Source organism: Dryobates pubescens, chromosome 38, assembly GCF_014839835.1.
Source record: "Dryobates pubescens isolate bDryPub1 chromosome 38, bDryPub1.pri, whole genome shotgun sequence".
NCBI lineage: Eukaryota > Metazoa > Chordata > Aves > Piciformes > Picidae > Dryobates > Dryobates pubescens.
The window spans coordinates 1,653,361-1,681,325 of NC_071649.1; the positions used below are offsets into that span (position 1 = coordinate 1,653,361).

General features: G+C 49.1%; 1 protein-coding gene across 1 annotated transcript; it reads right to left on the bottom strand.

Annotated features, from left to right (window-relative positions):
• Nucleotides 1-252: 252 nt before the first annotated feature.
• HERPUD2 (HERPUD family member 2) lies at nucleotides 253-27,755 on the bottom strand. Its single transcript, XM_054177142.1, has 9 exons — nucleotides 27,631-27,755; nucleotides 27,092-27,437; nucleotides 17,912-17,989; nucleotides 15,836-15,949; nucleotides 12,650-12,801; nucleotides 5,105-5,227; nucleotides 3,493-3,816; nucleotides 1,207-1,324; nucleotides 253-456 (listed from the first exon to the last, which is right to left on the bottom strand). The coding sequence occupies exons 2-9, from the start codon at nucleotides 27,236-27,238 to the stop codon at nucleotides 295-297; spliced, it is 1,218 nt and encodes a 405-aa protein (XP_054033117.1). The 5' UTR covers nucleotides 27,239-27,437; nucleotides 27,631-27,755; the 3' UTR covers nucleotides 253-294.
• Between the last annotated feature and the right edge of the window lie 210 nt (nucleotides 27,756-27,965).

Below are 27,965 nucleotides of genomic sequence, written 5' to 3' on the forward strand. Positions count from 1 at the left end.
AAAGAAAAAAAGAAAGCATTTAGTAGTCCACTTGTGCTTAAAATAGTCAAGGCATGAGAAAGCCAGGGGGGAAAAAAAGGGGGGTGGTGGTGGGGTGAAATTACACAATTTTTTTGTACACCATGATCAAAAAAAGAAAAAAAGGATAAGATTAGAAAACTTCCAGAAATTGCACTGTATTTAAAACACTCCCTAGGAACCTGCTCCACCTTCCACGCCTGGCTGCCGAGGCTGCCTGGCTGCCGAGGCTGCCTGGCTGCCGAGGCTGCCTGCCGCCACAGCTCCTCTCCCGCTTCAGTTGCCAACCTGTGGAGGCCCTTCAGGGATGAGGGAGGTGAAGAAGGTTGTGATAAAGGACCAAGCAGAAGCCATGAATCCAGGCTGCTGCTCTGTGTTGGCATCGTCACCGGCATCTTCGCCGCTGTCCTCGTCAAGCCCTTCGTCCATCAGCCGTTCCTTTAAAGAGAGAAACGGAAGCAGTTCAGCCGCTGCCCCGCAGAGCTCCGACAGTAAGGCCACCAGCAGTGATCTTCCTACAGGGAGTGGCTCCTCTTGAAACAACCTTCCTGAGGGAAGCTAGCAGGAAGAAAGTCTGTCACAGAAGTAGAGACAATCAGACTGGGAAAATAAAGGATTTAAGTAGCAGGCAACCAGCACCAGAACAAGAGGACACAGTCTCCAGCTGTGCCAGGGGAGGTTCAGGCTGGATGTTAGGAAGAAGTTCTTCCCAGAAAGAGAGATTGGCCATTGGAATGTGCTGCCCAGGGAGGTGGTGGAGTCACCATCCCTGGAGGTGTTTTAAGAGTGGAATAGAATAGAGTGGACCAGAACAGGTTGGAAGAGACCTTCAAGATCATCACGTCCAACCTATCATCCAACACCACCTAATCAACTAACCCACGGCACCAAGCACCCTATCAAGTCTCCTCCTGAACACCTCCAGTGATGGCGACCCCACCACTTGGATGAGGCACTTGGTGCCCTGGTTTAGTTGATGAGATGGTGTTGGGTGATAGGTTGGACTCAGTGATCTCCGAGGTCTTTTCCAACCTGGTTAGTTCTATTCTATTCTATTCTGAGGACCACACTGAAAGCTTTTTGTTTGGTTAAAAGACTGCCTTTGATAGCAGCTGACTTGGTGTCCAGGCATTGCAGCAGACACAGTATCATACAGGAACCTCAGCAGACAGCTCTGCTCCTACTCACCATCTCCTCCAGATCAGCATTATTTGCATGTTGCCCATCCCGGTGGTTCACTTCCGCGTTGTTGGCTGCCTGCTGCTGGCCTCCCTCTTGCCTGAAGGGGAACCACCCAGCCTGGTGCCTACAAAACACAATGGAACAGCTGAAAACCCTTCTTCTGAAAAGAACAACAAGGTTTTTCTGCCACTGCAGGGAGTTCTACTCAGCTCTGGGGAGGCCACACCTGGAGTATTGTGTCCAGGTTTGGGCACCTCAACACAAGAGAGATGTGGAGGGGTTGGAGCCAGGGCAGAGGAGGGCAAGGAAGCTGGGAAGGGCCTGGAGAATAAAGCTGATGAAGAGCAACTGAAGGAGCTGGGGATGGTTAGTGTGGCAAAGAGGAGGCTGAGAGGAGACCTCATTGCTGTCTACAACTCCCTGAAAGGAGATTGTGGAGAGGCTGCTGCTGGTCTCTTCTCACAGGTAATTAGGGATAGAACAAGAGGCAATGGCCTCAAGCTGCCACTGGGTAGGCTCAGACTGGACAGTAGGAAACCTTTTTTCATGGCAAGAGTGGTCAGGGATTGGAATGAGCTGCCCAGGGAGGTGGTGGAGTCCCCAAGCCTGGCTGTGTTTCAGGGTGGTTTGGATGTGGTGCTTGGGGCTCTGGTTTAGGGGTGAGCCTTGTAGGGTAGGGTTCTGGTTTGGCCTTGGTGCTGCTGAGGGTCTGCTCCAACCTGAATGTTTCTGTGATTCTGTGAAGCACTTTCAAATGAATTAAAGCTACACTGCCTGGCTTGGCTGTGATGGCTGGGTTAAGAAGGGCCTTGCTAAGAGCTGTTCTGTGAGTTTCCCAAGTGCTGTTCACAGCCTCCTGGTCCACCAGCTGAGTAATCTACCAGGAGTAAGCAATTAAATAAGTGGAATACTTTTTTAGGGTGGCTCCCCCACTTAGCAGCTCTTTAATTAGATTAATTTTCAAAGGTAGCCTTAATTTTGTCATAGTTTCAAGCTGACTTTCTGTGGGGAAACAAAAGAAAGAAAGAAAGAATTAAAACTTCAACCAAGGCTTGGCCCACAGTCCACTGTACACTAAATAAGGCTCTCCTGTGTTTTTCAGTGCCTATATTCTGATTCCAGCCATCCCTATCTGCCTCAGCTTTTGCTTTTGGCTGATTTTTCAGTTTAAATGGATTATAAACTAGCACACAATCAATCTACAGAGCAGATTCACAGGTTGCACTGTGTTGGAAGAGACCCTCAAAGGTCAACAGGGACACCTCCAACTAGAGCAGGCTGTCCAGGCCCACTTCCTGTCTCATCTTGAATGTCTTTGGTCCTCAACCACATCCCTGGGCAACCTGTTAAGAGTATTTTACCACTCTCACTGTAAAGAGCTTCTGCTGATGGCCAACCTAAACCTACCCTGCTCCAGTTTCAAACCACTGCCCCTTGTCCTACAGCAACAGGCCCTTCTAAACAGCCCCTCCCCAGCCTTCCCCTTCAGATATTGCAATGTAGTTAACAGACCTCCCCAGAGCCTTCTCCACTCCAGGCCAAACAGCCCCAACTCTCTCAGCTCACCTTCATGGGAGAGGTGGTCCGGCCCTCTGACCATCTTTGTGGGGCCTACAAGAATGCTGGGGAGGAACATTTTAGGGTGTTGGGTAGTAACAGGACTAGAGGGAATGGATCCAAGCTAGAGGAGGGCAGACTTAGATTAGCTGTTAGGAAGAAGCTGTTCCCCATGAGGGTGGTGAGACACTGGAACAGCTTGCCCAGGGAGGTGGTGGAAACCTCATCCCTGGAGGCTTTAAGGAGGACCCACCCTAAAAATCTCAATTCCAGAGAAAAAGAGTTGGCAAATTCCTGCAGAACTCTCTGGGGCAAGTTTTGAGGAGCACTGCTTATTGGTGACTAAGATGCAGAAATATGTGTGGTTGACCAGCGAGTGTGAGAGGTCTTGCCTGTTTGTATCCCCATGTGATGTTCTGCTGCTTAAAATGGAGACATTGCTCAGACATTGCTCAGTAGATTCAGATTGGATGTTAGGAAGAAGTTGTTCCCCATGAGGGTGGTGAGAGACTGGCACAGGTTGCCCAGGGAGGTGGTGGAAGCCTCACCCCTGGAGGTTTTTGCAGCCAGGCTGGATGTGGCTGTGAGCAACCAAATCTAGGGGAAAGTGTCCCTGCCCATGGCAGGGTGGTTGGAACTGGCTGATCCTTGGGGTTCCTTCCAACCCTGACAACTCTGTGATCATGTGAACCCATTGCAGCAGGTGTGGGAGCTGTCCTCCAGTGCTGTACTCACAAATAAACCAGCAGCATGGCTCCCATGACCATGACAAAGCGACTGAAGGAAGAATAGAAGTACACAATGCTGAGGAGGATTGCAGCCCTGGAGAAGGTGTACATCCAGTCCAGCCAGTCCCTGTTGAAGTCCTCTTCATTCACTACTGGGCCACCCTGTGCATTCATCTGAACATTGGGGTTTACAGGCCTGTTCTCCTGCACAGCTACATTGGGTGCTGCTGCAGGCTCGTTTGCAGGAGCACGCTCTGAATTCACAGCCTGGCCAACTGCAGACCTCACTGGCTCGGTGCTGGCAGTCACTTGGGCTGAAACAGCAGCTTGGCTGGGAAAAATAACAAAGGGAGCAGAAAATTAGTTACTCAAAAGAAAAACAACCTCATTGTGGCAGTTCAGGCTGGGTGCCTCCTCTTCCTGCCACATGAGTTACACCTCCGGTGTCCTGAGGGTCCAACCCAGGAGGTGGACACAGGAAGCTGCATATTGCATACCCAGAATATCTTGCACCCTATAAATCCATCTGCAAAGTCTTTCTCTTCCTCTTTCTTCCCTCTCTGCTCCCATGGGAGATGCTCCCTCTTGGGTAACACTGAGGGAGTTATCTCAAGGCCTCTTAGGCCTAATGGCAGGAGGAGAAGGAGCAGGGAGACTCAGACCTGGCCAGCCTGAGACCAGCCTAGCTGGGGGGGAGGGGGGGGAAGAAAGAGCGCTGGGGGTTTTTGGGTACACCTTCAGGTAGGGAGAAGGGAAGTGTTGGGGACCTTTGAGTGTGCCAGAAGGGACTCTGTATGCTTTGGGGTACCTTTATCACTGTGCTTATAGTTTCTGTAAAACACTAATTGCTTTTCCATGTAAACCTTCCATCACTTCTGCAATCCACTTGTGTGATGAGTGTCATTCTTTTGCCCCTCTCAGGGCCAAGACAGGATCTGCCTGGCCCCAAACCAGGACACCCATGCACCAAAATTTCTAAGCCAATTCTTGCCTTCTTCTCTACACAAAGAAAAACAAAGTTTCAGATGCACAACATGTCAAACCCCCTCCATTTTCCCTTAAATCTTTACTTGTTCATACATTTAGCCTGCAGAAGAAGAGGCTCAGGGGAGACCTCATTGCTCTCTACAACTACCTGAAGGGAGGTAGTAGCCAGAAGGGGGGTGGTCTCTTCTCCCAGGCAACCAGCACCAGAACAAGAGGACACAGTCTCAAACTGTGGCAGGGGAGGTTTAGGCTTGAGGTGAGGAGAAAGTTGTTCCCAGAAGTAGTAATTGGCCATTGGAATGTGCTGCCCAGGGAGGTGGTGGAGTCACCATCCTTGGAGGTGTTCAAAAAGGGACTGGATGTGGCACTTGAAGCCATGGTTTAGTTAGTCAGGAGGTGTTGGGTGACAGGTTGGACTGGATGATCTCAAAGGTCTTTTCCAACCTTACTGATTCTATGATTCATTCCAATCCAAATCTGGGTTTCATGGCTTGCTGGGTAAATCTGGGTGTAAGGGAGCACAGCCAGACAAAACATACTCAGACATTTGGAGCCTGCATACAACATTTAAGCTTTTAACACCTTCCTTTCCTTAGTGGAACCCAGTGCTACCCAAGATAATGCAGACTTACTATTGCATGTAGTACTGACGTGCATACACCTGTTGCCACCAGATCATCTGTAAGGGACTGAATGCAGGGTACACAGAAAATCCAGCAGGAACACCTTGGCCTGGAAACTGGTTCCCTATACTGCTAAAAAGAAATACAAATAGATTTAAAGAGTTGTCAGAGTTAGATAATGCAATATTAGGACAAGCATTAAAAAAAACCCAAAAGGAAACAAAATAAGCAGCAGTTTTCCACTCATTCTGTCCCCCTACAACAATGCACTGAAATAACACTGAAACATGTAGTGAGATGATCCAACCCACTCCAAAACAATCCACTCTGAATTATTTCCACAGGAAGAGGATGTGTCTTTAGCTGGTTTGCTTTTTTTCTCCACTTATTTGCCGCTAACTGCCTCTGTGAGACAAAACCAGGCTGAAAAGCTTCCAAAGTTCTATACAGCTGGGGAAATTTCCCCCCTCCTCCTCCCCCCCCACCAATTCCTTTTAAGTTCAGCACCCTTAAAGGTGCTGCAAAGGGAAAAGGTACTCTCTAGTGCAGCTTTCTTTTAGAAGCAGTGCCACTGAACATGCCACTGTGGTCTGAGACATCAAATTACCAGGAGCAAAGACAACAAATTCATCTTTCAGACACAGCTTCTAGATTATCTACTGAATTGTTTACTCCTAAGTATTATTTACTAAGTTATTTACTCCTCCCCAGCCCCTCCAATATTTTGAGCCTTAAGTGATTCTCCTCCCTGTGGGCTTTTAGCTTTGGTTCACATGCAAGGGATTCATCAAGCTCCTCTGCAGAAGGGTTAGGTTTGGGTTTGTCTGCTTTTAAACCTCTTAGCCTCTCTTACCTCCTAGAGCATATAGCATGTTTTGGCAAGATTTCCAACTCTTTCCCCAAAGATTTGGATGTAGGGAACTGTAGTAAACCAGGACATCTTTCAGGACAGCATGACAGTACAAAGCATGAAGAAAAGTTTATTCAGACTGCAGGCAGCAAAAGCTGAGACTGCTGTAATTGTACTGCAGACTACACCTGTCCCCTAAGTAAGGCACTCCCTGCAAAGATATCACCAAGAGATGTCATTAGTCTACCAGGCATTCAGATATAAAAGACATGCCCAGAAAGAAAGATGGGAGGAAGACATTAAAATCCTTTTTCCCCCCACCTTGTTGCACATGAGTGTTTCACTGAAATTCTGGACCAGAGCCTGCCATGCAACTCCATGCCCTCTGCTAACATTGTTTATGTTTGTGTTTAGCCAGAACCTGGTTTGACAGTAGGTTGGGGGAGAGTGGGGGGGAACCACAACACAAACAGAACCCCAGCAAGCCCACAAGAGCTGCTTTCCAGATGCCACACACACACATGATGTGATCAACACAAGCAATACTCCAGATGTCCTTCCATAGTCACAGCCCTGTTGTTGCTGCTTAGTTATGCATCATGAACAGGTTGGAACAGCAAAGCTGTCAAGCTGCTACTGAAAAACATCAATCATGCTTCTACCTTGATGGCTCCAAGCTTTAAGGATGTGTTTTGCTAGCCCCTGGCCTGGCAAACACTTGGGAGTTATAAATAGGACTCTGTAAAATGTTTGACCCTCAAAAGGGAAAGATGAATCAAATGTTGACCAGGGGTATTGTTAAGCACTGCACTGTGACCAGTCACAGAATTGTTAGGGTTGGAAGGGTCCCCAAGGATCATCTAGTCCCAACCCCCCTGCCATGAGCAGGGAACACTCAGACTAGATCAGGTTGCCCAGAGCCACATCCAGCCTGGCCTTCAAAACCTCCAGGGATGAGGCTTCCACCACCTCCCTGGGCAACCTGTGCCAGTCTCTCACCACCCTCATGGGGAACAACTTCTTCCTAATATCCAATCCGACTCTACTGAGCAATCACTGGAGGTGTGTAGGAAGAGCCTGGATGAGGCACTTGGTGCCTTGGTTTAGTTGATGAGATGGTGTTGGGTGAGAGGTTGGACTGGATGATCTCGAGGGTCTCTTCCAACCTGGTTAATTCTATTCAATGAAGCAGCAGAACATCACAGAGGGATACAAACAGGCAAGACCACTCACACTCACGGTCAACCACACCTATTTAGGAAGGATGTGTCCAGAGAAGCGTGTCCAGAGAAGGGCAACAAGGTTGGTGAGGGGCTTGGAGCACAAGCCCTATGAGGAGAGGCTGAGGGAGCTGGGGTTGCTTAGCCTGGAGAAGAGGAGACTCAGGGGTGACCTTATTGCTCTCTACAACTACCTGAAGGGGGGTTGTAGTGAGAGGTCGGTCTCTTCTCCCAGGCAACCAGCACCAGAACAAGAGGACACAGTCTCAGGCTGCGTCAGGGGAGGTTTAGGCTGGGGCTTAGGAGGGAGTGATTGCCCATTGGAATGGGCTGCCTGAGGAGGTAGTGGGGTCGCCGTCGCTGGGGGTGTTCAGGAGGAGACTTGACAGGATGCTTGGTGCCATGGTTTAGTTGATTAGGTGGTGTTGGATGATAGGTTGGACGTGATGATCTTGAAGGTCTCTTCCAACCTGGTTTATTCTATTCTATTTCTCCATCTCAGTCACCAATAAGCAGTGCTCCTCAAAACTTGCCCCAGAGAGTTCTGCAGGAATTTGCCAACTCTTTTTCTCTGGAATGGAGACTGTTAGGGTGGGTCCTCGTTAAAACTGAGCTAAACAAAAGTCGAGAGGCACCAGGCTAACAGCTCTCCCTCACAGCTACATCTTCAGAGGCCCCAGGCTGACAGCTCTCCCTCACAGCTATGTCTTTCAGAAATATTGCAGGATTTGAGCCTCTGTTTTCTTTCAAACTCTTTTGAAAGTTGCTGTCTTGATGTCTTCAAGCAGAATAGTAGGTTAAGAAGCCAGTCACTCAAGGCAAACCACAAAAGACTTCAGTTATGTCAGGTTCTTCCCTTTCTCATTCAAATATTTCAGTGGTTGCTTTTCCTTTGTTTCCCTCCCTCCTTCCCCCCCCCCACCCCTTTCCCCAACGTTTTCTTCTTTTTCTTTCTGAGCAGCACAACTTAACTCTTCCAGATCTGACTAATATTGAGAAAAAGCAGATATCAATATTCAAGAACTGGCTTCTGGTTTAAAATACCAACTGGCACAGCAGTGTTTTGTTTGAAGAAGATCAAAATGAGGCAGATGTTGTCAAGTTTACAGCCATTAGAGCTGCCAGGATATTAAATGAGCTTATGAAAGTCAGGAACAACTCAAAAGAGCAAGTAGAATTCCCCCAGAGAAACTCTTCCCAGCAAAGCCCTTAGAAGAACAGGAAAGCTGCATGTGCCCTCTCCTCATCTTTTATCCAAAGGGAGGAGAAACAGGTAGGGAGTGCAGTATTTCAACAGCACAAGAGCAAATCAGATAGACACAGGGATTCCACAACTGGAGAACAAACCAGAGCAGACAGTAGGAAAAAAAGCTTAGGTAAGTCAGAGACCAGTTTAAGGTTCAAACTGTAGAGGTAGTTGCAGAATATTCTTCAAAGCAGGAGGCAGAAGAGGCTGGAAAGCTCAGCTGCTTTCTTAGATCTATGGAAGACACTTAAAAGAAGCTCACTGGGATTCAGTTTGAAGGCAAGGTCCAGACTAGTGCCCTCACCAAGATCCTGCTCACCACTAGTGGAAAGATAAGGCTTTACATCCAGTCTCTCATCCTCACAACTGACAAGAGTTATGGCTGCTTAACGACCTTGACCCCCAGAGACATCCCACTCAGTGTTTGTCTCCTAGGAGCCTGGGTTATCAGCTTCAGGTGATACTTCAATATCCTCCACTGTGTTATTTGCTGCTTAAAAAAAAGGGAAAGAATAACTATAGTGAGGAGAGGCTGCTGCTGGGGCAGGGGATTTATGTGCTGAAACATACTGCATGCTGTCAGCATGCCATTTGGTTGTTCCCTTCCAAACATGACTCTGTACACAACACCAAAACACTCACTAGATGGGCTGCCCACACTTGACAAATCATCTGGCTGCCTTGATGGTTTGTGTCTGTTTACTGCTTCCCAGCACTCCCCGGTCTGCAAGGCAAGTCATTTCAGGACTGAGCCCAGCTGTACCTGCCTTGCACAGCGGGGCCCCGACCCACGACTAAACCCACAGGAGCAAACAATGCTGTGCTTTGCTCTCCGCAGCAAGACAAACTAGGGGGAGGTTTAAGCCACTTGTCCAGCCCCACCTCAAGCCCAGACTTTTACAAAACAGCATTTCCAAAAAGCTCAAAAGCAACAGAAAGTTTTCAGTGGCTTTCCCTGTAACATCTGAGCAGCCTGCATTAGCTGTTTTCCCAAAGACCATTCAACTCACAGCCTGAAGCTTTGTGCCAGGAACTGAAGACTCACCAAAACCACCATTCAGTCACCTGACCTTCATGGTGCTTATTTGTACAAGTGACTTCACTCATCAAAAGGTTGCAAAATGCTCAAAAAACAACCCTGACCCTCCTACATGTTCAAGCATCTGGAGGCCTTTCCCCATCAGCAGAGCCTGTAGCTCGTTGTACAGCTAGAACAAAAGTGTTAGGTCATGAAACTAAGCACCAAATTTCAGCCCTGAATCTTCACTGTCCCTAACAAGTCTCAGTCTGTGTGTGAATTACATGAAAGCCAAGATTTCATTGCCCTAAATGATGTTTAAGAGAGCAGCTAGAAAACAGAAGGCATTTCGTACTGCTGGAACAGAAGCAGCAGTGCCCTGAAGCAAAAAAACCAGATGCATCTGAGATTACTGAAAGCATTATAAAGGGTTTTCCACAGACTGCAGGCTACAGCAGTCACTGGCACAGAGTATTTGCAGTTAAGCAGAGCCAGTGTCCAGCAGCATGCAAGGAGAAGCTAAGGTAAATCTTTATGTTCCATTAAATTACTTACACACACACACAAAAGACCTAAGTTTATTTAGGGTTCATTTCTTCTGCTATTTCTGTTCAGATCAAGAATGCACTTATGAAACAGATCTCCAGCCACTTCCTCTTACTCCAGTGCTTGTTTGCACCACAGAATGCTCTTGGATCCCCAGCTGCATTCCTTTTGGATTACACTAACACTGAAAGATGTTATTTAGATGCATGGCTAATGCACCTTAGTCACAACGGGGTGACCAAATCCTCTTCAGTTAAGAGGGAAAACCCTGGATTATGGGCAGTGTTGATGTTAAGGTCTCAGCACCTCTTTCAGTTTACAGATCTACTCCTCTCAACCCATTAAAAAAAAGACACAGGGTAGCTTTAAAACATGAAAGTACTGTCTTTATTTCTGGCACAGTAATGCCCTCCAAACTGACATTTTCTACTCCAATTATTTCAGGCAGAAGACTGAACAAATGGCTCTGTGGCCTTTTTGAAGGCTATAGCCTACTAACTGACCACACACACTGACAAACACCTCACCCTGAGTATGACAGAATAGAATAGACCAGACCAAATTGGAAAAGACCTTTGAGATCATCAAGTCCAACCTATCACCCAGCACCTCATGACTAACTAAACCATGGCTCCAAGTGCCACATCCAATCCCTTTTTGAACACTTCCAGGGATGGTGACTCCACCACCTCCCTGGGCAGCACATTGCCATGGCCAATCTCTCTTGCTGGGAAGAATTTCTTCCTAACATCCAGCCTAACCCTCCCCCGGCACAGCTTGAGACTGTGTCCTCTTGTTCTCATGCTGGTTTCCTGGGAGAAGAGACCAACCCCCACCTGGATACAACCTCCCTTCAGGGAGTTGTAGACAGCAAGAAGGTCTCTTCTGAGCATCCTCTTCTCCAGGCTAAGCAACCCCAGCTCCCTCAGCCTCTCCTCACAGGGCTTGTGCTCCAAACCCCTCCCCAGCTTTGTTGCCCTTGACTTAATCCCCTCATCCAGATCATCAGTAAAGATACTAAACAGGATGGGGCCCAGCACTGATGCCTAGGGGACACCACTAGTGACTGGCTGCCAGCTGGATGTTCACCTGAAAAAGACCACAATTTCTTACAGAGTAAGCCACACACCACACAATAAACTGCTTTCAGAGATTCATTTACATGACACCAAGCAGCAGTCAGTACAGCCATCCTAGTGTCCCCTGGCTTTGTCATAAAGGCTAAGCATAACCACTTCTGCAAAGATAAATGCTAGAATAAGTGCCACATCCAGCTGGCAGCCAGGCACCACTGGCATCCCCCAGGGATCAGAGCTGGGCCCCATCCTCTTTAACATCTTCATTGATGATCTGGATGAGGGCATTGAGTCAGTCATCAGCAAGTTTGCAGATGACACCAAGTTAGGAGCAGATGTTGGTCAGTTAGAGGGTAGAAAGGCTCTGCAGAGGGACCTCGACCGACTGGACAGATGGGCAGAGTCCAACAGGATGGCATTCAACAAATCCAAGTGCCAGGAGCTGCACTTTGGCCACACCAACCCCATGCAGAGCTACAGGCTGGGGTCAGAGTGGCTGGAGAGCTGCCAGAGAGAGAGGGACCTGGGGGTACTGATTGACACCCGCCTAAACATGAGCCAGCAGTGTGCCCAGGTGGACAAGAAGGCCAATGGCATCCAGGCCTGCATCAGGAATAGTGGGGCCAGCAGGAGCGGGGAAGTCATTCTGCCCCTGTACTCAGCACTGGTTAGGCCACACCTTGAGTCCTGTGTCCAGTTCTGGGCTCCTTAGTTTAGGAGAGATGTTGAGTTGCTGGAAGGTGTCCAGAGAAGGGCAACAAAGCTGGGGAGGGGTCTGAAGCACAGCCCTGTGAGGAGAGGCTGAGGGAGCTGGGGTTGCTTAGCCTGGAGAAGAGGAGGCTCAGGGGAGACCTTATTGTCATCTACAACTACCTGAAGGGAGGTGGTAGCTGGGTGGGGGTTGGTCTCTTCTCCCAAGAAACTAGCACCAGAACAAGAGGACACAGTCTCAAGCTGTGCCAGGGGAGGTTCAGGCTGGAGGTGAGGAAGAAATTCTTCCCAGAGAGAGAGATTGGCCATTGGAATGTGCTGCCCAGGGAGGTGGTGGAGTCACCATCCCTGGAGGTGTTCAAGAGGAGACTGGCTGAGGCACTTGGTGCCATGGTTTAGTTGATGAGATGGTGTTGGGTGATAGGTTGGACTGGATGACCTCCAAGGTCTTTTCCAATCTGGTTGATTCTATTCTACTGCTGAATCCAACAAGGAGAAGTGAAGAGCTGCATCTCTTCTATGTCAAAACCTAAGAACCATCAGACTCTGGTAAGAGTCTCGTGTTGATCACAATAAAGGACAGAAAACACACCCAGAAGCAATTAATTTTATCAGTTACATTCCTAACTGCATCAATATTGCAGCTGCACCTATCAACAGAAAACTGAGGACAGAAAGCATGAACAAAAAAACAACAGCCTGAGAGGGAGCTCCAAGAGCACCTAACTGATTGACACCTGGCTAAAATGATCACTACTCATATGACAGATGTTTCTGATGCTTCAGTTTAGCTAGCCAAATCATTTTGCAGGCTGAGAGATAAACAGAGCTACAGCTGAACATTCAAATCACTTTAAAGAGCTGAGAATTGCTTCCATCTCACTTACCCTTGCATTAAATAAGGGAACTGGTGGCTCGGTATGGGGTTGCTTTGTGCTTGTGGAGGATTCCGATGCCTCACTCCATCTGTACTACTGCTCAGAGGGGTAGAGGAAGCTTCTTGGTTTGGGGGGGAGGCAGCAGCTGATCCAGAATGGTCCTTAAAAAGAAACACAGTTGAGACAGTTGAGGTTGGGGCATCCTTTCGCCACAGTTAAAAGATTCACCAAGTCTGTCAGAGAAAGCTGTGTGCTTCAACATTTTGGCTCAAGACAGAATGGAATGGAAGAGACCTTCAAGATCATTGTGTCCAACCTACCATCCAACACCACCTAATCAACTAACCCATGCAACCAAGCACCCCATCAAGTCTCCTCCTGAACACCTCCAGTGATGATGACTCTATCCAACCTATCACCCAGCACCTCAGGACTAACTAAACCATGGCTCCAAGTGCCACAGCCAATCCCCTCTTGAACACCTCCAGGGATGGTGACTCCACCACCTCCCTGGGCAGCACATTCCAGTGGGCAATCACTCTCTCTGTGTAGAACTTCTTCCTAACATCCAACCTAAACCTCCCCTGGTGCAGCCTGAGACTGTGTCCTCTTGTTCTGGTGCTGGTTGCCTGGGAGAAGAGACCAACCCCCACTTGGCTACAACCTCCCTTCAGGGAGTTGTAGAGAACAAGAAGGTCACCCCTGAGTCTCCTCTCCTCTCGAGGCTAAGCAGCTCCAGCTCCCTCAGCCTCTCCTCACAGGGCTGTGCTCCAAACCCCTCACCAACTTTGTTGCCCTTCTCTGGACACCTTCCAGCAACTCAACATCCTTCCTAAACTGAGGAGCCCAGAACTGGACACAGGACTCAAGGTGTGGCCTAACCAGTGCTGAGGACAGGGCACAATGACCTCCCTGCTCCTGCTGGCCACACTGTTCCTGATGCAGGCCAGGATGCCATTGGCCCTCTTGTCCACCTGGGCACACTGCTGGCTCATGTTCAGCCTACTGTCAACCAGTACCCCCAGGTCCCTCTCTGCCTGGCTGCTCTCCAGCCACTCTGACCCCAGCCTGTAGCACTGCCTGGGGTTGCTGTGGCCAATGTGCAGAACCCAGCACTTGGATGTGTTCAATCTCATGCCCTTGGACTCTGCCCAGCTGTCCAGCCTGTCAATGGGCACAATCCAACGGCATGAGATTGAACACATCCATAGAAGAATATCAGCACCAGGCAAGTCTTGTGGAGTTCTATTGCTTCTAGGAAGCCTTCAGTGAAAATAACAATTCAAAATGGCACTCAGCTGCCCCTGTGAGAAGAGTGAAGCCTCAAGAGGGGTCCCAGCAAAAACCTAGTCCCCCCCACGTGACTGGGAATCCAGGTTTCAAAAAGATGAACCAAACCAAACACTTCACCAAAAGAATGTTTAACAGCAGCAGAAATTCTGGCAGCGACTCTGTTAACACAAGTGACTTGAACCTCAGGACATGACTTTATACTCAGAGACAACAGTGCCTGCAGTGGCCCAAAATGCCACTCCACTACCTTTGTCTTCAGTTTCCTCTCCTACTCATCCTCTTCACCGTGCCAGCTGCCCAGTTCAAACTGCTGTGCTCGCTGCCGGCAAGCGGGGGTCGGGGCAGGAATAGGATAGCAGCTAGGAACTACTTAAGCTCCCAGCAACACACCTACCACGAGGGTGTCAGACCTTCACTGCTTTCCAAGATCAATACTTCACCCTGGAAGCAGGACAACAGCTGGCTCTCCTCCGCTATTTATCACCATAACAAGGCTGCAATTTGGCCCTGGAGATGCATTATGTTAGTTTCAGTGAGTCCCCAAATCCTGTTGCTGAACATTACTGTCATGTTTATGCAGTAGAAAATCCTCTTCAACTTCCACAGCTCAGGAAGTGAGGAGGTGCAATTACTTAAAGACATCCAGATCCCATTTGCCCTACAAAGGAAAACAAGAAAAATTTCTCTCTAGACAATGGGGGGGCAAGGGGGAGAAGAAGAAAAATCAAATGGAAAACACAAAGGCCATTCAAGCTTTGGCTCCAGGCTGTTTCCTTCGAAGTATTATGAACTTAACACCCTGCATACTGACTCCTTTCGATGGTCATTAAGAGTCATTTAAAGGCAACAGTTACATCTGATCTACGTAACAATACAAAGCAGGGCTCCTCTCCCTGTCCTGCTGGCAAACAGGGATAAAAACACAGCCTGTGAAGAGACAATGTAATGCCTGTCCACTCTCTACTACTGCTTAAACTGCTCCCATTTCTGATTGTCACACAGCAGTCTGGAACATCTCCCCAGCAACAGCAGAATGAAGACAGATAGCTTGATACTGGAAGGTTATTTCCCCTGTGCTGATAATCAACACCCCCTGCTGAAAAGCACCTACATTAGGACTGTCTACATTCCTTTCTGACTAACCTGCCAGGGTTGCTTAGTGATAACTGCCAGCTCTGGCAAAAGCTAAGAGAATGACAGCCCTGAAGACCAGATGACAGCCATGAAGACCAAATGCACAGAAGCATGCACTTGCACTTCGGTGAGAACACCAAGAACTGCATCATTTCTGGAGGATCTGAAGAGGGGAAGGCTCAGAACACCCTAAACCAGCTGTTCACATAATGTTCTTACCTAAGGAAACTTTTAACACAGCTTCTACTTCTGTCTCTCAGACACTGTGACTATCTTGACGCTACCATCTAAGCACTGGCCAATTCCAGCCAAGGAGAAGGAACACTTGCCAAGCTCCACCTGCCTGTCTCCCAAGGGCACTCATTTGAGTAGTCTCTCTTCAGCAGTACAAGTCTGCACAAAGGAAAATCAGAGCCACGTTGCTAAAGAACAATCCAAACACGTTGCTCAATTGCTGCTCAAAGACACAGGGAGATGTAGAGAAAAGGTACTTTTGGACAGTGTTAGAAAGAACAGCTTAGAAAGAGTGGTGCTTTATCATCTAATAAACATAACTGTGCTACAGTTTGGTGGGGGGGAATACATCATCTTGGTTTAAATAAAGCTCCACCCTTAAATAATCCAATCTAATTGCATAAAGCCATGCAGAAAGCTCTCCTTTCACCACACTGTTTTAGAGTCACATTTTTAGAGGAAAAGAGAACTTTCAGGAAAGCTTCTTCAGTGCAGAAGAAATGTGCATGATAAAAAAAACCCAAAAGCACTCACTGAGCTACTGCTGGAGGTTGCAGCTCCGGGACTGTCTCTGCTGGTGCTGGGTTTTGGAGAGCTTGGGGGTGTCCGAGAGGTACAGACCAGATGAACCATATGATACTCATCCTGCTAAAAATGAGAGACATGGAAGTGCTAAAGTAACAGCAGTTGAGAGATTTATAAGCAAAAACAAATTAAACCCCACCCCTGTCTTAAGAATCCCCTTTCTAAGTGGCATTTACAATCAGTAAAGGCACACTGCACAAAACAGACCACAAAGCAAAACCTGAGCCTAGCACAAGAGAAAAATCTCTTGGTTCACAGCTAATGTTTTCTAGGCAGCTGTTCACAATCACATATTGAATGCTCATTTAATTCCAGTCTTCCCCAGACCTGCAGTTAGAGCAGGACCAATGGAAGACCACACAGAGAAAGAGCAAAGAGCATTACCACAAGCATTAAACTTCTCTTTTGGAAGCATCTCAAACCCTTCCCAGGACTCAGTTGCCCTAAAGTTAAAAGTGTGCATTGAGCTCTGATGAAGAGCAGTATTTGCCCCTGTACTCAGCACTGGTTAGGCCACACCTTGAGTACTGTGTCCAGTTCTGGGCTCCTCAATTTAAGAAGGGCATTGAGACACTTGAATGTGTCCAGAGAAGGGCAGCAAGGCTGGGGAGGGGTCTGGAGCACAGCCCTGTGAGGAGAGGCTGAGGGAGCTGGGGTTGCTTAGCCTGGAGAAGAGGAGGCTCAGGGGAGACCTAGGGACTGGAGTACTCCTACATACTGGAAAGCTAGGAAGTGAACAAGTGGCAACACGTGAAGCCATGTCAGCATGCAAGCAATCCACCTAGCCTGGATGCCATAACTTCAATCTGAAGCTACTACACTGTGCCAAATGAAAACACTTCATGATACCAGCATGCCTGAAGCAACCTGAAGGATGGCCAAGGGCTCAGCTCCAGCCAGCATGGATTTAGGAAGGGCAGGTCCTGCCTCTCCAACCTGATCTCCTTCTACGATCAGGTGACTGCCTGGAGGACGTGGGGACACCATCCCCCACAGCAGACTGCTGGCTAAGCTGTCACCCCATGGCTTGGACAGCAGCACTCTGTGCTGGGTTAGGAACTGGCTGGAGGGCCGAGCCCAGAGAGTGGTGGTGAATGGTGCCACATCCAGCTGGCAGCCAGGCACCAGTGGCGTCCCCCAGGGATCAGTGCTGGGCCCCATCCTCTTTAATATCTTCATTGATGATCTGGATGAGGGGGTTGAGTCAGTCATCAGCAAATTTGCAGATGACACCAAGTTAGGAACAGATGTTGGTCAGTTAGAGGGTGGAAAGGCTCTGCAGAGGGACCTCGACCGACTGGACAGATGGGCAGAGTCCAACAGGATGGCATTCAACAAATCCAAGTGCCAGGTTCTGCACTTTGGCCACGGCAACCCCATGCAGAGCTACAGGCTGGGGTCAGAGTGGCTGGAGAGCTGCCAAACAGAGAGGGACCTGGGGGTGCTGATTGACAGCTGCCTAAACATGAGCCAGCAGTGTGCCCAGGTGGCCAAGAAGGCCAACGGCATCCTGGCCTGCATCAGGAATAGTGTGGCCAGCAGGAGCAGGGAAGGCTCAAAACATTCTACAACTCCACAAATGAAACTAGGACAACAAATAGCTTTCCTAGCAAAACTATGGAGGAACTGAAAATCCTGGGTTGGCATACAAGTATCTTACCCTTGATTTGCTTAGCCAAGTGCCATTTGTAATCAAAATTCTTGGCTTTAAGTGTGTAAGAGAAATGAAATGATGCCCCAAGCCAACACAAATCTGTTGCATGCCTCCACTTATGTCACAGTGGGAGCTGTCCAGAGGAGTGACACTGCATATCACTTGCCTGGGAATTATGTAGCCCATTTGCTCTGCCACCAAGTGGAAACCTGCCTCACTCCTACAGACATTGGCCAGAATGGAGCAACCTTTTGTGGTGACACCTCAACACAACAACGAAACATTGAAGCTGAAGGACATACATCTAAGTTTCCTCTTTCCCCCCCAAGGAGTTTTGGTCAAATATGATATGGTGTTGACATAAAGCTTACTTTTCTGAGGACATCTTTCAGCTGGAGATGATCAGGAAGCAGTCTGCCAGAATACACCAGTCTCTGATCCTTTGTTGACTAGGAGATGGGACAAAAAAAGGAATTTAGCTTTTCCCTGCTGTACAGGCACGCAGCTGGAGACAACATTTGCAGATGAGAAAATCCCTTACAATTCCAACCACCACCAGACAGCCTTAAAACCAAACATTTTGGAGCCTTCAGAAGTCCAATGTGGAAGTTCACTCTGAAAAAGAATTGTGCTGCTGCATACTCAGTAAAGGTGCTGCAACAACTGACACCACCTAAATGCTGCTCAAGCAAACTGCCAGCTCTGTTCAAAAATCCCTTTCTTTCCAAGGCCTGCTCTTCACCCTGCTCACATTGCTTGGCACCTGCTGAAAAGGCACATGGAGGAGTGGCTAGGGCAAAGACAGCGAACAAACCCAAACCTGAAATCAGTCAGTAGAGCAATGGAATGGTAATTGAATAGACAGGAGGAGGACACAAACTCTCCATCTTTTTTTTGACAAGGAAATTCACTCATCAGTCCCTGCACCCATCTCCAGCACCTCCCCTACCTCCCTCCTCCCCCCACCCCCCAAAACAAACCCCAAACATTTACCAGAGCAAACAAGGAGGAAAGCATTAACAAGCATGAAGCACTACAAGGTTTACTTTTGAAGGCAGCCTTCAAACTTTGGTGAGCTTTCTTCTTTGCCTGCTCTTACACTTCCAGAGCTTAAAAGACTTCTGCAATGCAACCATGGCTTTTTGTTATTACTTTATGGGCACCATATCATTTATTTCCCAAAACAAACCCCAACCCAACAAACAAAAACCTTCTCACTGTTCTGCATGGAAGAGATACTAACTGCATGCTTGTTAAAAGGAAACTCTTTGGAGCACCTGTCTAGAAGATGATGTGCAGTAAAGCAATGGTTAAAGAACACAAACACAAATCCCAGCCCCACTCAACTCACTTTACCCAGTCAGAAAGTTTTCCATAGTCCTAAGCACTGGTGGGTCACCAACATGCTGCAACTCTGAATAAACAGCTCTTTCCTCCCCTCCTCCTTCCCCTTTTCCTTTTCCCCCTCCCCCTCCTCCCCTCTCCCCTTCTTTCCTTCCTCTTTTCCTCTTTCCTTCCTTCTTTATTTGTCTTTAAAGTCTCTTGCACATTCACTCCTCCTGGAAAGAATTTCAAAGAGCATCCAACTGTTACATCACCTCAGCTTAACTCCTGCTTGCCTACTGAAGCCATAGTGTTTACCACTTGAAAGGGAACGCTGGCATCAGCAAATGCTGCATGAAGAAATCTAGCCTCACATCAGTGGAGCAGGCACACACTATCAGCATGAAATGTTCAAAGCATTTCCCTATCCTGCAACCAGCTCATCTTACAACAGCTCCTCTTTCTCTCCCAGCTCCAGTTGCCACTCTGCAGTCTTGTCCCTGTGAACACCAAGACACAAATAGAGCAGAGAAAGCTTGCAAAGGAATTTTAAGGCTTTTTTTTCTCCTTGCAACAGCCTTTTACAGATCCCCAAGAACTCAGCAGAATGTAGAAGAGCTGCTGGACAAAAAATACATCTGCTCCTTTCACTAGGGGGAAAAATACATTAGACACTCTAAGCACAAGGGACCCTGGGGGTACCGGTTGATAGGAGGCTCAACATGAGCCAGCAGTGTGCCCAGGTGGCCAAGAAGGCCAATGGCATCAGGAAGTGTGGCCAGCAGGAGCAGGGAAGTCATTCTGCCCAGTGCTCAGCACTGGATAGGCCACACCTGGAGTCCTGTGTCCAGTTCTGGGCCCCTCAGGTTAGGAAAGATGTTGAGATGCTGGAAGGTGTCCAGAGAAGGGCAACAAAGCTGGGGAGGGGTCTGGAGCACAGCCCTGTGAGGAGAGGCTGAGGGAGCTGGGGTTCCTTAGCCTGGAGAAGAGGAGGCTCAGGGGACACCTTCTTGCTCTCTACAACTACCTGAAGGGAGGCTGTAGCCAGGTGGGGGTTGGTCTCTTCTCCCAGGCAAGCAGCACCAGAACAAGAGGACACAGTCTCAAACTGTGCCAGGGGAGGTTTAGGCTGGAGGTGAGAAGAAAGTTCTTCCCAGCAAGAGAGATTGGCCATTAGAATGTGCTGCCCAGGGAGGTGGTGGAGTCACCATCCCTGGAGGTGTTCAAAAGAGGATTGGACATGGCACTTGAAGCCATGGTTTAGTTAGTCAGAAGGTGCTGGGTGATAGGTTGGACTTGGTGATCTCCAAGGTTTTTTCCAACCTGGTTAATTCTGTGTTCTGCACCAAGTCCAACCTGTAAATTAAAAACTTGGTGCTTTAGAATGAACATTGGAGCCAGAAGAAAAGTCCCAGAAACCTTATTTCTGGGTCCTGAGATTGATCATCTGAAGATAATTAGAACAGATAAGCAGCTCAAACAAGCAAAACCACAAACTCCAAATGTTTGTTATCATCACCCAACAGTGCAGTGGGGTCCTCTTTGACAGAATACTGAATTAACCAGGTTGGAAAAGACCTTTGAGATCTTTGAGTCCAACCTCTCACCCAACACCATCTCATCAACTCAACCATGGCACCAAGTGCCTCAGCCAGCCTCTTCCTAAACACCTCCAGGGATGGTGACTCCACCACCTCCCTGGGCAGCACATTCCAATGGCCAATCTGTCTTGCTGGGAAGAATTTCTTCCTCACATCCAGCCTAAACCTCCCCTGGCACAGCTTGAGACTGTGTCCTCTTGTTCTGGTGCTGCTTGCCTGGGGGAAGAGACCAACCCCCACCTGGCTAAAAGGTCCCTTCAGGTAGTTGTAGGGAGGTTTGCCGGTCCCACTCTTCACACAGTCTTCTACCTGGCCAACTTCAGATCCTTCTCTGCAGCACCTCACACCTGAGCCTCCCCTTAACCCCATGTAATTATCTTCTCAAGCATGATACAAGCAGCACAAATTATTTTTTAATGTGAATACATTACAGACAAGGAACTGCTAGACTACAATGACTGCTCAAAGCTGACAGCTCCATTGCCTTGAGTAACGTGTTTCAGCTCCCTACAAAACCACAAGAGAAAAGGTTACACACACAGAGTACTGTTAATCATATTAAGCTGCAGACATTAAAGGGGGAAGGCTGAAGCCTTAGAACTCCATCCTCCTTCCTATGCAACTTAAATACCTAACTCAACACTGGAAAAGTATCACTTTCAATGCTCAGGATGAAAGCCATCCTGGCATTCTGAAGTGTTGGGTTGGTTTTTAATGCAGATGGAAGAAGTGATCAGGGTAAAAACACATGCCAAAGTAAACAGAAAAGGCATGCAACTCATCCCCTGCCAAAGGAGGTTGGCTATCACACCTCCTGCTTCAAGGAACAGCAGGCCCACTGCTAGCCCAAACACTGAACTGTGATGGAAGAGCACATGGAAAAATAAACAATTAACAGGAACAATCAGATTGTCCTCATTCTCCAAGGCAAGCACACAGCATCAGGTAAACCAATGCCAGAACCTAGAGTTTAGAGTGAGCTGGAAGACAGCTTTCAGATCACAATCCAAAAGGCACACACTTAAAATGAACAACTCAAATGTTGGTTTTTTTCCTCCTGTTTTTCAAGCAAAACTCCTTCTACAATGCTTAGTCCAAGCCATGCCCAGAACATTAGCAAAATAGAATAGAATTAACCAGGTTGGAAAAGGCCTTTGAGATCTTTGAGTCCAACCTATCACCCAACACCATCTAATCAACTAAACCATGGCACCAAGTGCCTCAGCCAGGCTCTTCTTAAACACCTCCAGTGATGGGGACTCCACCACCTCCCTGGGCAGCACATTCCAATAGCTAAACTCTCTTGCTGGGAAGAAAACTTCCCCTGCCACAGCTTGAGACTGTGTCCTCTTGTTCTGGTGCTGCTTGCCTGGGAGAAGAGACCAACCCCCACCTGGCTGCAACCTCCCTTCAGGGAGTTGTAGAGAGCAAGAAGGTCTCCCCTGAGCCTCCTCTTCTCCAGGCTAAGCAACCCCAGCTCCCTCAGCCTCTCCTCAAACCTCTCCAAATGTAAGCTAATGCAGCACCATCCTCTAGAAGCAGAGCCACCCTCAGGGCTATCCTGTTCCAGCTGTAAGACATTCACTATGTTGGGTCACTCCACCTCTCACCCAATCCTCCATAGAAAATAAAACTCCAAACCACCCCAAGTGGTTAGAATTATAGCCAAAGTATATGCTAGATGGAAGGCACTACAGGAAATGAGGCACAAGCTTGGAGGTTGTAGCCAGGTGGGGGTTGGTCTCTTCTCCCAGGCAACCAGCACAAGGGGACACAGTCTCAATCTGAACCAGGGGAGGTTTAGGCTGGATGTTAGGAAGAAATTCTTCCCAGCAAGAGAGACTGGACATTGGGATGTGCTGCCCAGGGAGGTGGTGGAGTCACCATCCCTGGAGGTGTCTAGGAAGAGCCTGGATGAGGCACGTGGTGCCATGGTTTAGTTGATTTGATGGTGTTGGGTGAGAGGTTGGACTGGATGATCTCAAAGGTCTCTTTCAACCTGGTTCATTCTATTCTGTATTGATGTTTAGGTGTGCAATCAGTGCAGTGGTTGACAATCAACTGCCAGGACCTGCCAGACTGATACAGACAGGCTGATTTTCCCAGGTTTTCTAAAACCAGGATTTGATTTAGGGATACTACACCTGCAGTACTCTAGCTAGGAAAAACTGGTCCAGTCAGGGTGGGGGTGGGGGAAGAAGCAAACAGTGATGGGTGTGAACTTCAGTTTAGACTCATAAACTCATTTCATACAGCTGTAAAACTCATTTAGCTTATTCAATGACTCTACTAAATATCTCAACTTTAATGATGATTAAACCAATCTACATCTGCCTGTGCACTTGGAATTTACATATTTAGTTGTTTACACAAGTTAATTGGGGGGGAAATATCACAGGCCTCAAGGCCTAACTTCTCTTTGGGATATTTTAAACAATTCATTTCCAGAAGATATTACTCTTAATAAACTGCAAATTTCATGACAGTTGCCCTATGAGCTATGGTAATGAGAGGTGGAATGAGGCACAAGAGAAACTTTGAAAGCCCCTGTATAGGCTTCTCTTGGATGAGAAGCTCAACAGGAGCCAGCAGTGAGCACTTGCAGCCCAGAGAGCCAACCAGAGCCTGGGCTGCAGCAAGAGAAGCAGAGCCAGCAGTTCGAGAGAGGTGATTCTCCCCCTCTGCTCTGCTGAGACCACACCTGGAGCACTGTGTCCAGTTCTGGAGCCTCTGTTACAGGAAGGATCTGGAGGTGCTGGAAGGTGTCCAGAGAAGGGCCACGAGACTGAGCAGAGGGCTGGAGCTGCTCTGCTATGATGACAGACTGAGGGAGTTGGGGCTGTTCAGTCTGGAGAAGAGAAGGCTCTGAGGAGACCTAATTGTGGCCTTCCAGGATCTGAAGGGGGCTCCAAGAAAGCTGGGGAGGGACTTCTGAGGGTGTCAGGGAGTGATAGGACTGGGGGGAATGGAGCAAAACTAGAAATGGGTAGATTCAGATTGGACATTAGGAAGAAGTTGCTCCCCATGAGGGTGGTGAGACACTGCAGAGGTTGCCCAGGGAGGTGGTGGCAGCCTCATCCCTGGAGGTTTTGAAGGCCAGGCTGGATGTGGCTGTGAGCAAGCTGCTGCAGTGTGAGGTCCCTACCCATGGCAGGGGAGGTTGGAACTGGCTGATCCTTGAGGTCCCTTCCAACCCTGACAATTCTATGATCCTATAATAGCAGTGAGAGCCAACTGGTTTCTATTTTACATCCTTAACTTCAAGAACACTCCAGTACCTTGCAGAGCATCTGTGTTCTGATGTACTCCTGCACTCTTAAAATAGCATTGTCACAGAAGTTATTTCCAGGACCTACCATACTCAGGGAATACAGAAATCTGATCAACAGGCTTTGGCTACTGATGTGGTTTGGGGTTTTTTTGAGAGGGAAAACCTGGACAGGCTGGAGAGGCGGACAGAAAGGAACCTACTGAAGTTCAGCAAGGGCAAGTGGAGTCCTGCACCTAGGAAGGAGTAACTGCATGCAGCAGTGCAGGTTAGGAGTTGACCTGCTGGAAAGGAGCTCTGCAGAGAAGGACCTTGGAGTCCTGGTGGACAAGTTAACCATCAGCCAGCAATGTGCTCTTGTGGCCAGGAAGGCCAGTGTTATCCTGGACTGCACTAAGAAGAGTGTGAACAGCAGGTCAAGGGAGCTTCTCCTCCCTCTCTACTCTGCCCCAGTGAGGCCACATCTGGGGTACTCTATCCAGCTCTGGGCTCCCCAGTTTAAAAGAGAGGAGGAACTACTGGAGAGAATCCAACAGAGGGCTACAAAGTTGATGAGAGGACTAGAGCATCTCCCTGACTATGAAATGCTGAGAGATGTGTGGCTGTTTAGCCTGCAGATGAGATTGAGGTAGAACCTAATCAATGCTTATCAACATCTAAATGCTGGGTTGTGAAGAGGATGCAGCCAGACTCTTTTCAGTGGTGCCCAGAGACAGGACAAGGGGCAATGGGTACAAGCTGGAACACGAGAAGTTGCATCTAAACACAAGAAGAAATTTCACTCTTGTGAGGGCAACAAAGCTGCCCAGAGAGGCTGTGGAGTCTCTCTCCTCTGGAGACTTTCAAACCCTACCTGGACACATTCCTGTGCAGCCTGCTCTGGGTGAACCTGCTTTGGCAGGGGGGGGTTGGACTAGATGGCATCCAGAGGTCCCTTTCAAACTCTACCACTTGTGAGCAAAGCTCCTAAAAGGACAATAATTTAAACAGATTACAACCAACATGAAACAAAACAAAACAGGCAGTAGCACTCACCATAAAGAGCCTGGCAAGCCAAAAATGCAGCTTGTGATTGTACTCTAGGCAGGAGACAGCCTATTAAATGTCTTTCTCCTCTCCCACGTCAGTACTTTAATCTGAAAGGCTGTATGAAATGGTGTTGAGTTATTGTTTTAACTGCAAACACAGTAAATCTAAATTAAATGGGGATCACTGAGAGAATTTTCACTACAGAAAGAACAAAACCCAACCCTCCCCATTCTGCACTCCAGAACAAGCTGGGGGATTCTCAACTCCTTGTTTAGCCTAGCAGGAGGCACGCTGGAGGAGCCCATTTCAGCAGGAGAAAGATGTGCCAGAACAATTCAATTTCACGTTATACTACTGGCTAAAAAACCTACAGTGCAACAGGAAAACCTCTTCTTCATTAAGGTTTCTGCTCAGAAGCCAAATTTAGCAAGATCACAGGATGAGTCAGAAAACCAAAGTTTAACACAAATACGTCAGAGGAGGCCATTCCACCGAGGAGGAAGCAGCCACAACCAGCTGAAGTAATGTTTTTGTTTCCTTCACTGCAGATAGGCTCTCTCAGCAGTTACTGAGCTCTCTCAGCAGAGTGACTGACAACAGTAACCAAATCCACACATTCTCAAACACTGCTGGATTTGAAGGTACCACTGACACACCCTAAGTTTTGTCCTGCTTTTTCTTCTCCTTTCTGAAGAAGAGCCTGGCTGAGGCACTTGGTGCCATGGCTTAGTTGATCAGATGGTGTTGGGTGATAGGTTGGACTCAGTGATCTCAAAAGTCTTTTCCAACTTGGCTGATTCTGTTCTCCAAAAGGCAGAACACCCCTTTGAGACATAAAACTACTCATTTGCCTTCCCTTCACACACATACACACACAAAAAGTAATTAAAAGAAAATAATCAACCATGCCAGTAATTCTTCTACTGAACCAGGTGCATGCTAATCTACAAGCTCAATGGAACCTTTGTCTGATGCAAGGCCTAGGTGCCACATGCTGCTGCAGTGTGGAGGCAAAGTCCTCACAGGATGTTAGGGGTTGGAAGGGGCCTCCAAAGAACTTCCAGTCCAACCCCCCCTGCCAGAGCAGGACCAGAGAACCCAGCACAGGTCACACAGGAACACATCCAGATGGGGCTGCAAAGGCTCCAGAGAAGGAGACTCCACAACCTCTCTGGGCAGCCTGCTACAGGGCTCTGTGACCCTCACAGGCAAGAAGTTCCTCCTCATGCTGAGGTGGAACCTCCTGTGCTGGAGTTTATACCCATTGCCACTTGTCTGATCACAGGGTGTCACTGAGCAGAGGGGGCCCCTGCCCCTTCCTTCTTGACCCCTAGCCCTCAGGTATTTGCAGACATTGATCAGATCCCCTCTCAGTCTTCTCTTCTCCAGACTGAACAGCCCCAGGGCTCTCAGCCTTTCCTCACCAGGCAGTGCTCCCTTCATCATCCTTGCAGCCCTGTGTTGGACTCTCTCCAGCAGATCCCTGTCCCTCTTGACCTGAGGAGCCCAGAACTGGATGCAATATTCCATGTGTGGCCTCACCAGGGCAGAGTACAGGGGAAGCAGAACCTCCCTGGATCTGCTGGACACACTCCTTGTCTTTTGTGGAACAAACATTCAAATACCTGACTGCCATTCTCAAGAGCTACATTAGGATCTTTCTATTATCAGCTGCATTTCCCAGTCTCTGTCTAACTGCAAATGTAGAGCTTAAAAGGGATTACAAACACACCACATTTTCAGCATGAAACAAACCCTCCCAAAAAAAAGCTACAAGTCTTCATACTAAGCTGAAAGGCACAGCCACAAATGTCATGTGAGTTAGTAGAACATCTGACAGCAGACTTCTCACCACAACCTCCAAAAATGGCTTGCCTAAGAAGAAAAATAGTGGGGGGAAAGAGTAATTCTTAAGGTGGTTCAATTGCATGTTTCACATGTTAGGAATAAACATCTGCCTCACAGCTCAGGCAATGGCAGCTTCCCCTCTCCTGGTTATGCTGTGATGATTCAGACAGAGTTCTTACCTTTACAGAACCTCAGTTAACACAGGTATCTAATCTCCAGTCCCTACACAAGTTAAACCAAGCATTCCTAAGCGTCTCCTGCGCCACCACCTCGGAGGCTTGCCACACAGCGATCTCCTCGAGCCATTACAAAGGGCAGCTGTCTGCACAGCCACTGTCCCCGGAGCCAACTCTTCGGCAGCAAGAGCTCTTTGATCTGTTCTGCAGGGCACCTAAGGGAGGTCCTGGCCAGCCGTCCACGAGGCACTGCAGTACCAACCTTACCGACAAGGGGAGGCAAGAAAGGCTCGGCCAACCACTCACCGGCTTGCTGGGGTAGACTTTAGAGAGGTGGGACTTCAGCTTGCCCACAGTCCAGTCCAGAAAGCAGTTAATGGTCTGGTCGGTGTACTTCTGGTTGGGGGCCTTGATGATGAGGGTCACCGGGTGATCCACGACGCTCTGCTCCATGCTGCTGGCAGAGGCGCCCGGCCCGGCCCGGCCCTGCTCCTCCCTCTCTTCTGGCCGTGGGAGACGAAGCGGCTGGAGCCTGCGGGCGCTTCGGGCGGGTTCAGCGGCCGGGGCTGAGCTTCCCGGGGCAGCCGGGGCAGCCCATCGCCGTGCCGCCGCTCACACCGCCGCCAGGGCGCTGCCGCCGGACGAAGCCTGCCTGGCGAGCGGGCGGGAGCAAGCAGACAGAGGGGCGGCTCAGCGCGTCACACACGACCCCCCTGCGGTAACCACGGCGACGGGGGCTCCCGCGGACCACCCCCCCCCCCCCCCGCCACCGCCCCCAGCCCCCTCCCCGCTGCGCCCGCCCCCGCGCTCACGGGGAAGGAAAGGAGACGGGAACCGTCCGGTACCCAAAACGCGCCCGGCCGGGCTGGGCCCCTCCGCCCGCGGCACCACCTCGACCTCCGGCCCGCTGTCGTCCGCGTAAAATGGAGACCGGAAGCGCGGCCGCATCCCTCCTCCCTCCGCGGCTCCCCGCAAGCGCCGCTGGGGGGCGCCCGCGGGACGGGCGGCGCAGGCGGGGCGGCGCAGGCGGGGCGGCGCAGGCGGGGCGGGGCGGTGCAGGCGGGGCGGGACGGGGCGGTGCAGGCGGGGCGGGGCGGTGCAGGCGGGGCGGGGCGGGGCGGTGCAGGCGGGGCGGGGCGGTGCAGGCGGGGCGGGGCGGAGCGGACAGCGGGGTTATGAC

Coding starts and splice junctions, on each gene's coding strand:
- HERPUD2 (XM_054177142.1), bottom strand. CDS start 27,238: ATGGAGCAGAGCGTCGTGGATCACCCGGTGACCCTCATCATCAAGGCC. Junction 5,228..12,649: donor TTCCCTTATTTAATGCAAGG/GTAAGTGAGATG, acceptor ATTTCTTTTTAG/CAGTATAGGGAACCAGTTTC. Junction 1,325..3,492: donor GCCATGCTGCTGGTTTATTT/GTGAGTACAGCA, acceptor TGTGTTTTGTAG/GCACCAGGCTGGGTGGTTCC.